This window comes from Lactuca sativa, chromosome 3, assembly GCF_002870075.4.
Source record: "Lactuca sativa cultivar Salinas chromosome 3, Lsat_Salinas_v11, whole genome shotgun sequence".
Taxonomy (NCBI): Eukaryota; Viridiplantae; Streptophyta; class Magnoliopsida; order Asterales; family Asteraceae; genus Lactuca; species Lactuca sativa.
The window spans coordinates 23622270-23636566 of NC_056625.2; the positions used below are offsets into that span (position 1 = coordinate 23622270).

Here is a 14297-nt window from a genome sequence, read left to right on the forward strand (position 1 = left end):
ATTAAGTCGTGTTTTTAGGTATTAAGTCATGTTTGTCGTGTTTTGAACTATAAGTCGTGTTTCTAGGTATTAAGTGATGACTCTTAGGTTCTTCCCTACTTTATCTCCGTAAATCACAAGGGCTTCGTCCTTTGGTAAGGGTAATCGAACGACCTTTTCGTAACATAGAATATGTGGTCGATGATTTGATAACCAATCCATTATGATAATCACATCGAAACTTTTAATGGTCATGTGCATTAAGTCAACATGGGAGACGTGATTATTCAGGGTGAGAAGGCAATTGGTGAGTACTTATAAGGTGCTTTGTATTTGACCGTTTGCTACTTCTATTGTGTAAGATTCATTAAGTTTACATGATTTATGATTTATCATTCTTCTAAACTTATGAGAAATAAAGCTTATATTGGCACCGGTGTCAAATAATACGGAAGCATAAATATTGTTGATAGGAAACGTACCAGTAACCATAGTTGGTCCTTGGCGTGCATCTCCCGTACCTTTTGTTTTTAAGTAGATACAATATTTTTAAAGTAAATAGTATCTAACAATAAAATTAAATATATAACAATAAGTATGGAGGGTTTTTTAAAAAAATAAAAAGAAAATATTACTTAGCAAATAAAAAAACAAAAAAAAATCTGTATAATGTAAATATTCCAACTTTTTAGTTAGAAGTTTATAAACTTTTATTTTTTTTTAATACAAAATTTTAAACTAGCATTTAACGAAAGTATTTTAAAATGTTATAAAAATTATTAAATTGTCATACAAAATTTGTGAAACACTTTAAAAATTTTGTAAAAGAAATGTTAGAAATAAATGTATGATATTTATAAAACAATTGTATGAAAATGTAAAAAAAAAACAAGTTAAAAACTTGTATGAAAAATTTAAAACATTTATAAAATAATTGGTTTAAAAGCACTTGTACTAAAATTATATGAAAATAAAAAAAATGAAAAAGAAATTATAAGTAAAGTTTAAAACATTGTATTAAAAAAGCCTATAGGAAAAAAAATATCATAAAAATGATATAAGGAATTATAAAAAATTCTAAGAAATTTGCAAAAAAGAAAATTATTCATATTTAGATAATTTTTTTTTTCAGATTTGACTATTTATTTAACTTGTTAAATGTATTCATTTATTATCAATGCGCTTTTAACAAGTTAACTCGTCAAATATATATAAAAAAAATAAAATTATCTAAACGTGAACGATACGAAAAATATAATTACTGCTGCAATCGCAATTCATTTTCCATATTTTTTTCAATTGTTTTGTAATTATTTTTTCCAAAATTATTAAATGAATATTAATGGAAAGAAATTGGTAAGACAAGAACGAATACACACATACGACTGATAGGAGCAAGGTTAAAACTTAAAACATAAGCGATTGTATTCAACGGAGACTACCCCAATTCATCCGTTTACTGGCCTCGACCTGCTCCGAGAAACTGTTGGAAGCAATCTGAAACCCCAATTCTGGTAAAAAGATTCTAGATCTGATCTCCCCTGATCGTCGTCTCTGTCTCTGTGTGGTTCAAAGTTTCTGAACTCAACATTTCACTGCACCGGCTTACGAGATGCCGGTTGCTGCTTCCGCTATCTACTTCCTAAATCTTCGTGGCGATGTTCTCATCAATCGTCTTTATCGTGATGACGTCGGGTCAGCTCTCTCCCTCTGTAACCATGTATTCACTGATTCACATACATGGAAATGTGTTATGCATCTAAAAAGACGAATTTCCCCCTAAAGCTTTTAGTTTGCTGATAACAACGAGAACTTAAGTAAACGAATTTAACTTTTGTGCTTTATTCTCCAGCCTGTTCATCTTGTAGTTATTATTAAACGCCATTCCATATAGAAGATGGGGTTTCCGTTTCTTGTCTGTGAAGCCTATACCCCTCCTGCATTCGATAGAAGATAGTAACATATAGAATTCTTTAATGTAAACCCTAAAATTTTGCTGTTTTGAAGATCGACACACATTTTGTTGGGATTATCACCAACAGTTTTTGGTTTATTGATCTTGTTAAAGTTTCTTTGTATATTGGGTACTGGTAAAGTTTAGAATCCGGATCATTTTTGAATTTGTAAACTATACGACTTGTTTCTAATTGTATTATTTCTTTCAGGGAGCTTTTCAATTGCTGCAAAAGCAGAAAATATATATGTTCAGCTATCTTACTATATCAATTTCTTCTTTATTCTATCATCTTTTAGGGGAAATATGGTGGATGCCTTTAGAATGCACATAATGCAAACAAAGGAACTAGGGACATGTCCTGTGAGACAGATTGGGGGTTGCTCTTTCTTCTATATGAGAATCAGCAATGTCTATATTGTCATTGTTGTCAGCAGCAATGCCAATGTGGCATGTGCCTTCAAGTTTGTTGTTGAGGTAATTCTCTAAGCATCAATGTATATCATTTATCACAATTTTTGTCCTAAGACTTGTTGTTTATATATTATTTCTCCTATAATTCAGGCAGTTGCTTTATTTAAATCATATTTTGGTGGAGCTTTTGATGAGGATGCAATCCGCAATAACTTTGTTTTGATCTATGAGTTATTGGATGGTATTCTAAATTATTTTTTACCTTTAATTTTATTGTACATTTGTTTTTTTTTTTATAGTTTTTTGTGTTATATCATATGCTTTATTTGCAGAAATTATGGACTTTGGTTATCCACAAAATCTGTCACCAGAAATCTTAAAGCTGTACATTACTCAAGAAGGTGTTCGCTCACCATTCTCTTCCAAGGTATTATTATTTTTTGATTATCTCTGAAACATGAAATATATAAATATTTTCTAATTTATTATTTTGAATAAACAGCCTACAGATAAACCTGTCCCCAATGCTACATTACAAGTAACTGGTGCAGTTGGTTGGCGTAGAGAAGGTCTTGCTTATAAAAAGAACGAAGTGTTTTTAGACATTGTAGAAAGTGTTAATCTTTTAATGTCTTCAAAAGGTACAAATTTAAATCATGTTTCACATTTTTCTATATGTATTTTACCTCTCATGCTCTTATAAAACAATTTATTGTTCAACAGGTAGTGTTCTACGTTGTGATGTAACTGGCAAGATTCTCATGAAATGTTTCCTTTCCGGAATGCCCGATTTGAAGCTAGGATTAAATGACAAAATCGGCCTTGAGAAAGAGTCTGAAATTAAATCACGCCCTACTAAAAGGTAATTTACAAAGAAAGTTACACTTACACCCTTGTTTCTTTTATTTTTGTTGACCAAACTTTGACTTAACTATATAATGCAGTGGGAAAACTATTGAGCTTGATGATGTTACTTTCCATCAATGTGTAAACTTGACCAGATTTAATTCAGAAAAAACTGTTAGCTTTGTGCCACCAGATGGTGAATTCGAGCTAATGAAGTAAGCTCACTATTTATAATTTTTTTTTAAAAAAAAAAAAACTTATAGCAAAACAACACTTTGTAGCATTTATTATTTTATTTTATTTATAGATATCGTATCACAGAGGGTGTAAATCTTCCATTTCGGGTATTGCCTACAATCAAGGAATTAGGCAGGACGCGAATGGAAGTTAATGTCAAGGTTTGTTAACAACTAAAATTATGTATAAATTTATTGTGTAATTAATTATATTAATATTATATTAGTTGTTAACATTATTTGTTTTCAGGTAAAGAGTGTATTTGGTGCAAAAATGTTTGCACTTGGAGTTGTGGTGAAGATTCCAGTACCCAAACAAACAGCAAAAACGAGTCTTCAAGTGACATCAGGAAGGGCTAAGTACAATGCTTCTATGGACTGTTTGATGTGGAAGTGAGTATCTAATAATTGTGTCTTAATTGATTAAGCCCATTAAGTAAATTTTTAATTTTTTTTATAAATGTAATATAATAAATTGAAGGATAAGGAAATTTCCTGGTCAAACGGAGTCAACTTTGAGTGCGGAAGTGGAGTTGATTTCAACGATTGCAGAAAAGAAGTCATGGACAAGACCACCAATACAGATGGAGTTTCAGGTGCTTACTTATTTTATTCTGATTTAATTTTGCTATAAAATATTTTTTACATTTTGAAAATAATAATCCATCTTTTTTTTTTTTTGTAGGTTCCTATGTTTACAGCATCGGGATTAAGAGTCAGATTTCTCAAGGTACGTTTTGTGATTTTATTACACCACGACCATGTGTTGTGTTTTGAATTTAGGTAAATATTTGAGGGTTAAAATTGTCTTTTTGTAGGTATGGGAGAAGAGTGGTTACAATACAGTGGAATGGGTGAGGTATATTACGAAAGCGGGTTCATATGAGATCAGATGCTAAGATGAAATCAAACCGTGTTTTTTTTGTGTGGTTGTGTTGATTAGCTGCTTGTTTTTGACTTTGAAGGTCAAATATGTTGTATTTTGACTTTAAAAGTGCTTTATTTGAATTATTTGATTGTAGAATGGGGGTGGTTGTTTGGAAAAGAATAAATTTGCTTTTGAAAGTCGGATTATATATGACGAGTGGTCATGTCCTTGTTTGGAAAATGACTAGCGTTTGATGCGGGCTTTCATGTGGTCCATCTGTCCACTGTTGTACTTAAAAAGATCATTTCAGAGTTCAGACTTTTTATTTTATTTTATTTTATTTTATTTATTATCATAATCATAATTGTATTAAACGGATCATCAAACTAAAATTTTTAATATATATATATATATATATATATATATATATATATATATATATATTTTCTTCAATGCATTAGGAGCCAATTTATTCTTAAAAACTACAGTATTGGAAAAGCATTGTACTTTTTCATGAGATAAGAGCATTGTACTTCATAAATAATAGTATTGGATAAACATCCTTCTCGACAAAAATAGAAATTGTGGATTTATTGTAAATTCAATTTGTTGTTCACGTAGTTGTGCTTGTGCACCCTTTGACGATATATGCTGACGTTGCACTGCCTAATTTAGGATAGCAACCAACAAACTTATGAAGATAGAGAAATTGAAAGGTTATATAAATAAATCTTTTTTCAAGGCGAATAAAATAAAAACATAATATACGTAAAATAAATAAAAATGTAGGGGGGATGAATGTGAGAAGAACAAAATTAATTAGCAAAGATGGATGATATGACCCATTAATTACCTACCAAATTGATTATGGACATGTTTGACAGTTATAAGGTTTGTGGGCTTTTAATTTAATTTTTAGCTTTTAACAAATCAGATTTAAACAAAAAACTTAATTTGGGAGTTTGAGCATTTAACTTTTAATTTAAACAAAATTTTTTCAATTTAAAATATATTTCATATAGCATGTAGCTTTTAAAAAAAACACTCAAATTTTCACAAACCTTTTATATATATATATATATATATATATATATATATATATATATATTAAACAAGTGTATTTTTTTTGTAATTTTAATATTTTATATATTTTAAAAGTTTCTAATTACTTTTACCAAATACTCATATAACAAATAAAAGCTACAACAATTAAACAAATAAAAACTATAACAATTGAAAACTTGTAATTATATAAGAATAATTAATTTATTTGACAATTAAAACTTCTAATTATAAAAAAATAATTAAAATATTTGACAATTATGAAAATTTTAATAATAAATTGTTTGGGATTTGTTAATTTCGGGTATAGATAGATAAGAAGCTTGAGAGGAGATGTAGGCAAGTTTGACACAAAGGTGTCAAAAGCTCAAACGTATCTCCAGCACAAGCACAAGTAGTAGATGCACTCAATAAATGACCTAGCAAACCAAAAATTTCATCTTAAAAACCCTAATTCCCTTCTTTTCTCTCTTTCTTTAAACCCCTTAATCGTATCTTTCGCCTCCCCAATCTTTTCGATTCAATTTGTTTCAAGTCTAGTAGGTGCCAAGTAGATTCTCACAATTGATTTGCGGCACTACAAGATCTATACCTGCATTTGAAGATCAGAGAGCATCTAACAGAAGATCAAGGAAACACACAATTAATTCTGTTGAATTTTGTTCAAAATGGATTCACGAGAATCATTAGCACCACCGTCGTCACTACAGCAACACCACGCCCATCACCAGCAGCAACAGCCACCGCCCGGTATGAACATGATGATGCCACCAAACTCTTTCTCTACCCACCACCACCTATCCAACAACTCAAACACCGCTTCAGCCAACAACAATAAAAATGCCAACATGATGAGTCCCAATTCGATGCAACAACGCTTCCCCTTTAATTCTCCTTCTAACCAATACGGTGACGGATCGTCTCCGTCCGGTGGGTTTAGGGCGGATGGATACAGCATAGAGCCCGTCAGGAAGAAGAGAGGTCGACCGAGGAAGTATTCACCGTCTCCTGATGGCAACATTGCCCTCGGTTTGGCCCCTGCTCCGATCGCTGCTATTCCTACTTCTGCTGGTGGTGGTGGGAATTTGGATTCTTCAAACGATGGCAGCGGTGGAACCCCAAATGCGGATTCATCTGCTAAGAAAAACAGAGGAAGGCCAGCGGGTTCTGGGAAGAGGCAATTGGATGCTTTAGGTAATCGGTCTTATCTAATTTAATTTGTTTTTTGTTGAATTTCATGTTGATCATCTATAAAGAAGCATCTGAATGCTTTAGGCTATGTTTAAGTTCATATTTTGTTGAATATTACAGGTGCACCTGGTGTTGGGTTTACGCCTCATGTCATTATTGTTAAAGCAGGAGAGGTAATTTTCCCAGTTCTTCACATATGGAAATAAAAAAATCTTGGTTTGAAATTAATATCACTATACAGTATGTGTCTTTATTTATTTCAATTTAAAAAATACAGTAGAATTGCCCATAAAAGAATAGCTTCAATAATGTGCGATTAATACATAAGTGGTGATTGTTTGACATTCGCATGATCAATAGTTGTTTACACAAAGTCTATTATGTTACATTTGGAGTCCAATATTTGCAAAAGTGAACATTTGGAAATGCACTGTCTAAGGAATAAGCACTTTAACTTTTTCTAAAAATAAAAAGCAATCCCTTTTGTATAAACTTGCAAGAAATATCTTTCTGAATAAACTATAATTTATTACATGTTTTTAAGAGAAGATGCAAGTAATATGGTATTTAAGATTCAAATCTTTTGTTAGAACTCATAAATCAATCATACAATTGAAGCACCATAGATGATAAGATTACAAACTTGGTGATTGAGGAAAGCTCGATTTTTCTCATTGTTCTTTGCTAATTAAGTATCTAATAATAGCATTCATGACCACATGAATAATTGAGTATCTAATAATAGCATCGTTAGTCTTCTTTCCTAATTAAGTATCTAATAATAGCATTCATTGTTTTTCTTTGCTAATCAAGTATCTAATAATAGCATCCATTAACAGATCAATATCTTGCTGATGTAAGCACCTTCCGTGTTGCACATATGTAAATTCCCCTTAAAGGTTAATATGGTAAATTCGCATAGAAACACAAAATTTTAGTAAAGAGATTCTAAATACTACTACAGTTGTAGATAATTTTGTAATCTCTTGAAAAACTATTGTATTACCGATTACTTGATCTTGATGCTCTTGAGGTATTTTCTCTGTTTTTGATGAGTGAGTATTAGATGATTTATGATTATATTATGAAAATTGTCTTACATTATTTCCTCTATACATGAAGATACATAAATTGTGTTAATTTATTTAACAGGATATAGCCTCAACAATTATGGCATTTTCACAACAAGGGCCCCGCACTGTTTGTATTCTTTCTGCCAATGGTGCCATTGGTAATGTCACTCTTCGCCAGCCTGCAACCTCTGGTGGCACTGTAACTTATGAGGTTGCTTAATTTTTTTTATTTTATTTTTCCTTTTTTAATAATAAACTTTTTACATAATTAATGTTTTCATATATACATATATATTTCAGGGTAGATTTGAGATAATATCTTTATCAGGTTCCTTCTTACACTCAGAGAGCAATGGCAACAACAGCAAACCTAGCGGATTGAGTGTTTCTCTTGCTGGTTCAGACGGCCGGGTTTTGGGTGGTGGTGTGGCGGGGATGCTGGTGGCTGCTTCACCCGTACAGGTCCCTCTCTCTCTCTCTCTCTCTCTCTCTCTCTCTCTCTCTCACACACACACACACACAGATTATATGAAGCAGCAGGCTAACAATGGTGTGTGTGTCTACCAGGTTATTGTTGGTAGCTTTATTGCGGATGCAAAGAAATCAAAATCTAGCGGTGGTCCGTCACCGGCGGCGGCACCACCAAACATGTTGACATTTGGTGGTGGTGGTGGTGGTGGTGGGGCGGTGCCTGGTATAAGTCCTCCATCTGAAGGCCCGTCAAGTGAATCATCTGACGAGAGTGGGAGCAGCCCTCTTCAACGGATCCCTGGCTCCTACAACAATTCTTCCCACCACCAGCACCAGCAACAGCAGCACCACCAACAACACCACCAGCCGCCGCCTCAGCAGCAGCAGCAGCAGCAACAGCAACAACAGCCGATGCAGAATCTGCCCATGTATACAAACATGGGGTGGCCAAGCTCCACCATGAACATGCTTCCCAATTGATGATGATAAATGATAAATGATAAATGGTAAATGGTAAATTCTCAACAAGAAATCTGACATAAAATGATGATGGCAAACGGGGAATATACTTGAATTCCATCTCTTTTTCAAAATTTCAAACTTCTTTTTTTTCTTCTTCTTTGTGTTCTTGAATTGGTGATTGAACAGAACATGGTGGATGGGTAGTTGTTGATTAGCATGAAAGCAGGGGAACATCTTAGGATATGATAAGATATGAGATTGATCTATTATCTGTTAGTAAAGTATGAGTGAAACTTTGAATTTAGGAATGAAGATTGAATGTACTTGGAGAATCAATCTGTGTCTGTCTGTCTGGTTATTCTTGTTTCAATGTTTTACTTGAGTTTATGTTCGGTTGACACATAGTTATGTATAATACAACAATAATTAGAGCTACGTTATATTTGACATGAGGGTTTATATTGGAAAATTCTTATTTTGGCTGTTAAAATTTCCAATACCTTTTGTTTGATATGAACCCGTGTATTAAACTGTCAGTTAGAAACTACAAAATTTGATTTTTTTTTTCCGGATCTGATTTTTGGAGCTTGCTAGGGCGAGAAACGATCCCGTAGGTACGAACCGTCACCGCTTATGTTAACAACGGACTCTACTACATATTATAAAATCACAAAACTCGACATTTAGTATAGTGGGTATCCCTAGATGGTACCTAGGGATGTCAAAACCCCTACGGGATCTTGTTTTTGTACGGAAGGGGACAGGGAAAACTATTTCCGCCCCCGTTTGGTACCTGGTACCAAGATAGAGTTTGGGGTGGTGGCAATGGTTGGTTGCAATATATGGTAGTTGGCGATGGTGGTGGTAAAGTTTGGGGCTGAGTTCTATTAAGAATAATTAGTATATTAAACTATAAATTAGCATAAAATGATTGTATTGATCTTGTGAATGACTGCGTGAATGAATATACTAGACTATGAAAATGACGATTTTTCTCTTTATCACAAAAAATGACAAAAAACATAAGGGAAAATGACTGTAGCATATCAAAGTTTTGACATTTGTCTAATTTGGTCACTAAAGTTTTTTTTTTGGTACATTAGAGGGATAATGACTTAAAGGGTAATATATTATTTGATTTGTACACATTTGATCACTGATTTTTTTTTCGTTCACATGTATCCCTTTAATTTGTTAAACTATACACATTTAACTCTTATGACCGACTACTCTAGGTTAGCCGGTAAAAATGACTTAAGGTAATATATTTTTCACTTTGTACACATTTAGTCCTTAATATTTTTGTGCACATTTAGTCCTTCATATTTTTTTGTTGCAAAATAAGTCATTTTTGTTTTTTTACTCATTCAGTACTCATGAATGATTTCTTTAGGTTTTTCTCACGACATCTTTCGTGGGACAATCATTAATGAGGTGTTTGGGGCTTTTGATGTTTATGTCCATCGCGATCTCGACTACTTGGTTGCTTAGGTCATGTGTTCTGAACGTCATAACTTCTTCATACGATCTCGGATTTTAACGAAAGTTGTAGTAGACTCAAAAACCGAATACATGGATATAAATATCGTTAAAATCTGATATCGTATGAAGAAGTTACGACGTTCAGAACAGAAGACCTAAGACAAACCACAAGATCTACGTAACCAAACAGTCGAGATCGCGATGGACATAAGCATTAACAACCCAAACACCTCATCAATGATTGTCCCACGTAAGATGTCGTGAGGAAAACCTAATGAAATGATTCATAAGTATTGAATGAGTACAAAAACAAAAAAGACTTATTTTGAAACAAAAAAATATTAAGGACTAAATGTGTACAAAATGAGAAATATATTACCATATTAAGTCATTTTTCCCGATTAACCTGGAGTAACCGGTTATAAGGACTGAATGTGTATAGTTTAACAAGTTGAAGGGTTAAATGTGGACGAAAAAAAACTCAGTGACCAAATGTGTACAAAATGAAAAATATATTACCCTTTTAAGTCATTATCCCTCCATTAGACCACGGGGAGTGATTCGTACACAATAGTTTTTTGCCATACACAACAATATATGCATTATACAGTTGTACAGTACAACATTTTAAACTCATATTTGACATGTCAATTTAGTCATTTTCCCCGATTTGAAACGGTTTCCCGGTTGAGATTGTATATGTGTCAATTACTATTTATTTTTTGGCTAATCCGATGACACGTGAGATATGTCATGTCAATAAATGATATACGATGCTTAAAACCTATCATCTTCACTTGTCGACCTTCATTCTTCATTTCACTGTAAACGAAACTGAGCTAGGGTTTGTGAAACATTTTTGTGATCGAGCTGAAGTACTAAAACTGAGCTGCAATGGCACAATCGGAACCTAATGGACTGTTTGTGATGGTGGAACTCAACTACCAAAGGGTATTTACTCGTAAGCCTTTCTTCTACACTGATGGTGTGAAAACCATATTCAATGATATTGACTTTTCTTCTATGACTTATTCTGAGTGTGTGACATTCTTCGAACGTTCATGCATGAAGATTGTAAAAAGTAATACTATTGTGAACTAGATATTTTCCTGATGGAAGGGCTTAATCCCATTTCAGATGATGTAGAATATGTTGTCTTTATTTTTTATGTTTATGGAACAAATGGTATAATTTTTGTTTATGTGGATCACATAAATCAATCAAAGTATAAAATAAACTTAAATATATTTAAAGACTATTTAAAAAAAATATATATTTTAAAACATTTAAATGTATTAAATATAAAACCTAAATCGACATCTCAAATTTATTAAAAATTATCAAAAACTACTTTTATAATAATTTAAAGTTTTATAAATATATGGTTTTTAAATTATAACAATAATAATAATTAAAAATAACATAAAATTATAGATTACATTACGTTGCCTTACAAAAAATATCAAATAAGTAATTTGTAAATCAATTAATCATAACATTAAAAGTAACACTAAATCGAAAATCATATTTAGTTTTGTTTACACGTCAATCGCGAGTAGCAACTATTAAATGATATGATTTTAATAAATGTTATAATATGATTCAAAATCATTATAATTTTATATAACAAATTAGTGTAAGAAATTATTATTTCACAGTTAATATATCAATAACACAATTGTTTTGAACATGTTTTTTTTGTCGATGTTAATTATATAAATTCATTTTGCACAATAACACAATTGTTTTGAACATGTTTTTTTTGTCGATGTTAATTATATAAATTCATTTTGCACAACACGTGAATATTCGTCTAATAATCTAGGATAGGTATTCGTCTGAATCCATCGCCATATATGCCCGTCTCTTTTGGATGCTAAAAAGGTTGTCTCTAACAACAATTTGTTGATAAATAGTTGTCACCAATTCGTGACAAATCTGTGGCTATTTGGTTGGTTTCAAGGTTTCTGGAAAACAAAATGTATAGGATTATTGACGGTTTCTTAAAGTTTTGTCAAGTTGTTTGTTTTATGCGACAAACTTGGATCCGACACGAAAACCCATCACACATGGATTAGTGACGTATTAGATTGTCACTTACACCACGATATACAATAAATTTATCTAATATTAATGGTTTTTATCACAAATTAGTATGGACTTGAAATTACAATAACAATGTAAACCAAACATCATCTTAAAGGTGTAATGAACTTCTTACATTAATGTGCCTGTACTTTGAGAATATTGTAGTTGAAAATATTTTCAAATGACTAGACAACATTTGGTTGTTAAATACTATTAGAATACACAATATTAGTTTGAGAAAATTACAAATATAACCTAATCTGTTAACTACTTTGTAGAAAATAGCAAAAAAAACCCAAATTAAAAACCCATTTGCGATTTTAGCATTCCATCTGCGAACATACAATTCGCTAAAGCACAACACAAACGTGCTTTAGCCACTTGTATGTTCACAAGTGTTTTTTTTCCGTATAAATACCCCTATCTCTGACTAAAATCGCAGATGAACTAAGTTCATCTGCGATTTCCTCTCATCCCACCTATGATTTTGCGTTTTCTTAAAAATTTTATTTTTTATTTTTTTTTATTTTTATTTTTGATTTTGACTACGAAATGAATATGGTTTAACTACGAAACAACCTTATTATATATAAAGTTTTGCAAAAAATTATTACTTTAGTTGTTATTTATTTGGAAAATTTGTTTAAAACCTCTCTAATAAAATGAATTCTCCAACAAAAAGTTTGAAAAATAAAATCGTCCATAGTGCCTCCAAAGAGAGAGAGAGAGAGAGAGAGAGAGAGAGAGAGAGAGAGAGAGAGAGAGAGAGAGAGAGAGAGAGAGAGAGAGAGAGAGAAAGATTTCCAACAAAAAGTTTGAAAAGTGAAAGAAAAAAAATTACGTTTTTATACCCCTGAAAAAGGGAAAGCACAGATGGACGCAAAATCACAAATGGAGCGTCCATTTGCAAACGTACAAGTCGCTAAAACACGAATGCGCTTTAGTGACTTGTACGTTCGCAAATGGACAAGTAAAATCCCAGATAGACTGAGTCCATCTGCAATTTTGGTTGCTATTTTTCTAATTTGGGTTTTTTGGGTTATTTTCCACAAAGTAATTAAAGGATTAGACTATTTTTGTAATTTTCTCTATTAGTTTCGATGAAACATAAGTAAATGCTCACTCATCTATGTTAACTTGCACATAAGATTCCAAAGTTCTTCATATATCTTTTGGAGGACTAATCAAGGATAAACGGCGGGATTAGCATGACACAAGGGATCTAATAGAACCAACAGTTTTTGAAAGATAAATATTTACTTTTATTTTATATTATCTTTCATTATATAGTGAATTGGGTGAAATTCGGGCATGTCAATAGATAGTGCTAATAAATTGTTTATTGTTGGAAAACCATTATCCTAACAAAGCTTGTTGGAAAAACCTTAAGATTTTACAATACATCTTTGAGTACAAAGTCAATACTATTAAGGAAGCAAATGAGTCACAACATTTCATCATTTAAAAGACTAAGATTTTGCATACAAATTATCAATGACAAAACATACATATTAGGTGTTTGAAGCAGAACCAAAGCATCAACCAAGATCACTACCATTACAAATTTACAAGAGGGGGATTTGACCACTTTTAAGACCCATATTACACCCACTTAAAACAAATATAAATTCCAAATACTAGCATAAATAAGCATAATAACCTTTGTTAAACAGGAAAAAAATCATTGATACTATATATATATATATATATATATATATATATATATATATATATATATATATATATATATATATATATATATATATATATAAGAATTTGTATATACTTGAATTGATAGCAGCACAGTCCTTTTGGGTTGCCCTCATAACTAGCAACTGGACATGATAACTTTTGGAGAGAGATTGAATTTATTATTTGAATAATAAATTGGAATAAATGATTTATTAATGTATTATGAAAATAATATATTAATTACAAATCATATATTTAACTAATATTTAATAAAAAATTAATTGGAATTAATTTCGGGATTAAAAGAATTAATTGAAAATGCAGGGATTAAAGTGCAATTGTTGAGCAAGAAGTTCCATAATCTTCCTAGGAAGGTGGTGGATCAAATTCCTAAGGATAATTAGGGTTTCTAGATTATCCCACGTGGATAATTAAGGAGGTGGATAATTACTAATTTGAATTAATAATATCTTATTCAA

General features: G+C 31.6%; 2 protein-coding genes across 2 annotated transcripts; both read left to right on the forward strand.

The window, feature by feature from the left end:
• Positions 1–1360: 1360 nt before the first annotated feature.
• LOC111907340 (AP-2 complex subunit mu) lies at positions 1361–4537 on the forward strand. Its single transcript, XM_023903104.3, has 12 exons — positions 1361–1674; positions 2233–2410; positions 2498–2588; positions 2680–2774; positions 2850–2988; positions 3071–3209; positions 3292–3408; positions 3501–3591; positions 3680–3822; positions 3911–4025; positions 4115–4159; positions 4248–4537. Exons 1-12 carry the CDS (start codon positions 1592–1594, stop codon positions 4326–4328), a joined length of 1317 nt encoding a protein of 438 aa, XP_023758872.1. The 5' UTR covers positions 1361–1591; the 3' UTR covers positions 4329–4537.
• Positions 4538–5691: 1154 nt separating this feature from the next.
• On the forward strand, positions 5692–9025 carry LOC111907338 (AT-hook motif nuclear-localized protein 8). Its single transcript, XM_023903103.3, has 5 exons — positions 5692–6553; positions 6671–6723; positions 7703–7834; positions 7924–8085; positions 8191–9025. Exons 1-5 carry the CDS (start codon positions 6028–6030, stop codon positions 8572–8574), a joined length of 1257 nt encoding a protein of 418 aa, XP_023758871.2. The 5' UTR covers positions 5692–6027; the 3' UTR covers positions 8575–9025.
• The last annotated feature ends 5272 nt before the right edge of the window (positions 9026–14297 follow it).

Coding starts and splice junctions, on each gene's coding strand:
- LOC111907338 (XM_023903103.3), top strand. CDS start 6,028: ATGGATTCACGAGAATCATTAGCACCACCGTCGTCACTACAGCAACAC. Junction 6,724..7,702: donor TTATTGTTAAAGCAGGAGAG/GTAATTTTCCCA, acceptor TTTATTTAACAG/GATATAGCCTCAACAATTAT. Junction 8,086..8,190: donor TGGCTGCTTCACCCGTACAG/GTCCCTCTCTCT, acceptor TGTGTCTACCAG/GTTATTGTTGGTAGCTTTAT.
- LOC111907340 (XM_023903104.3), top strand. CDS start 1,592: ATGCCGGTTGCTGCTTCCGCTATCTACTTCCTAAATCTTCGTGGCGAT. Junction 1,675..2,232: donor CTTTATCGTGATGACGTCGG/GTCAGCTCTCTC, acceptor ATCATCTTTTAG/GGGAAATATGGTGGATGCCT. Junction 4,160..4,247: donor TAAGAGTCAGATTTCTCAAG/GTACGTTTTGTG, acceptor GTCTTTTTGTAG/GTATGGGAGAAGAGTGGTTA.